The sequence below is a fragment of the Drosophila elegans genome, unplaced genomic scaffold (assembly GCF_018152505.1).
Source record: "Drosophila elegans isolate 14027-0461.03 unplaced genomic scaffold, ASM1815250v1 contig_538, whole genome shotgun sequence".
Taxonomy (NCBI): Eukaryota; Metazoa; Arthropoda; class Insecta; order Diptera; family Drosophilidae; genus Drosophila; species Drosophila elegans.
Window position 1 is genome coordinate 438,466 of NW_024545921.1, and position 1,896 is coordinate 440,361.

The following is a 1,896-nucleotide window of genomic DNA, read 5'->3' on the forward strand; positions in this document are numbered from 1 at the left end:
TAAGGGGATTGTAAAGGACATTCTCTTCTACATATGCCCGTACCTGGAACAATCGATGTACTTGGGGATCGATTTCTGGAGATCTTTTGAGTTGGCTCCAGCAGTTCTAGGCGATGAAAACAGCGAATCCAGTCAAGCTCAAGTAGCTGAAGTCAAGATGTCCCAGATCAGCCACTATGCGGAAGATAGAAGACAAGAAACGGAGGTAGAAGCTTGGGACCTGGGAATGAATGAAGCTGAGGAGTTGGAGAACGTGAAGAAGGAATTTTTGACTTACGAAGAAGCCGGGCTAGGAACGACTGCAGCAGAACAGCACCAGATCCAGCTGGTGGAGGGCGCAGTACCGTTTAAGGATCGTTGTTACCCGCTATCACCAGCGATGCAGGAAGTGGTCTGGAAAGAAGTAGACAAAATGCTAGAGCTAGGGGTTATTGAGGTTAGTGATAGTCCGTGGAGCAATAGAACAACGGTCGTGCGAAAGCCAGATAAAAACAGATTCTGCTTAGACGCGCGGAAACTTAACCAGCTCACCGTAAAGGACGCCTACCCTCTCCCGAGTATCGAAGGCATATTGTCTAGGATCGACCAGACATATTATATATCTAGCGTCGATCTTAAATTTGCGTTCTGGCAAATAAAATTGGAACCGGAAAGCCGGAAGTATACCGCTTTCACAGTAGCCGGACGACCACTTTACCAATTCGTGATGATGCCTTTCGGCCTCTGCAATGCGGCCCAAAGATTATGTCGATTGATGGACCAAGTCATTCCGACACAACTACGATCAAACGTATTTGTCTATCTGGACGATCTTCTGGTGGTAGCTCCTGACTTCCAGACGCATCTGCGATATCTTCGTTTGGTAGCACAATGCCTAAAACGGGCAAATTTGACGATAGGGTTAAAGAAGTCTAAATTTTGTTTCAAATCTTTAAAATACCTTGGGTTTATCATTGGGGGTGGAAAGCTGCAAATGGATCCAGAAAGAGTCTTGGCTATACAGAAGATTCCTGATCCGAAGAACGTAAAGGAGTTACGAAGCTTCCTAGGTACAGCAGGGTGGTACAGACGATTCATAAAAAACTTTGCATCCATTGCAGCACCGCTAACTGACGCCCTCAAGAAACATCCAAGGGGCAAGTTTTCCTTGACTCCGGAGGCTGTCGAGGCCATAAAGCACTTAAAGATGGCGCTAGCTACAGCCCCAGTATTAGTCCATGCTGATTTTAAACGTCCATTCTTTATCCAATGCGACGCCTCTAACTATGGAGTGGGAGCAGTATTGTTCCGGTTGGACGACGAAAATTCAGAACGTCCCGTAGCTTTCTTCTCTTCCAAACTGAATAAACATCAGATTTTGTATTCCGTCACTGAAAAAGAATGTCTGGGAGCGGTATTAGCAATTGAAAAGTTTAGGCCTTACGTGGAGCTGATGCCGTTTACTGTGATCACGGACCACGCAAGCCTAAAGTGGCTAATGTCCCTCAAGGATCTAAACGGGCGTTTGGCAAGGTGGTCTTTAAGGCTTCAGAGTTTCAACTTTAAAATTGAGCATCGCAAGGGAACTGAAAACGTGGTTGCTGACACCCTGTCACGCTGCATAGCAGAGCTGAGTTTCGATTTATCTGATGTCATTGGGTTTCAGACGACAGAATTCGAGTCCGCGGAATACCAAGAATTAAGAGAAGAAATTAGTCGAAATATAGCAACATTGCCTGATTTACGCGTAGATGGAGGATTAGTCTTCAAAAGAACGACATTCGAACAACTTGACGACCAAGTAGAAGGCTCAATTTGGAAGCTGTGGATCCCGGCAGGAATAACATCTACACTAATAGCGAACGCGCACGAGGATCACAAAGCTGCACACGGGGGGATGAAAAAGACACTTCATAC

General features: G+C 45.8%; 1 protein-coding gene across 1 annotated transcript; it reads right to left on the minus strand.

Moving 5' to 3' along the window:
- Nucleotides 1–489: 489 nt before the first annotated feature.
- Nucleotides 490–1,182, minus strand: LOC121467734. The gene is made up of 2 exons (XM_041709993.1): nt 941–1,182; nt 490–874 (listed from the first exon to the last, which is right to left on the minus strand). The coding sequence occupies exons 1-2, from the start codon at nt 1,171–1,173 to the stop codon at nt 799–801; spliced, it is 309 nt and encodes a 102-aa protein (XP_041565927.1). The 5' UTR covers nt 1,174–1,182; the 3' UTR covers nt 490–798.
- Between the last annotated feature and the right edge of the window lie 714 nt (nt 1,183–1,896).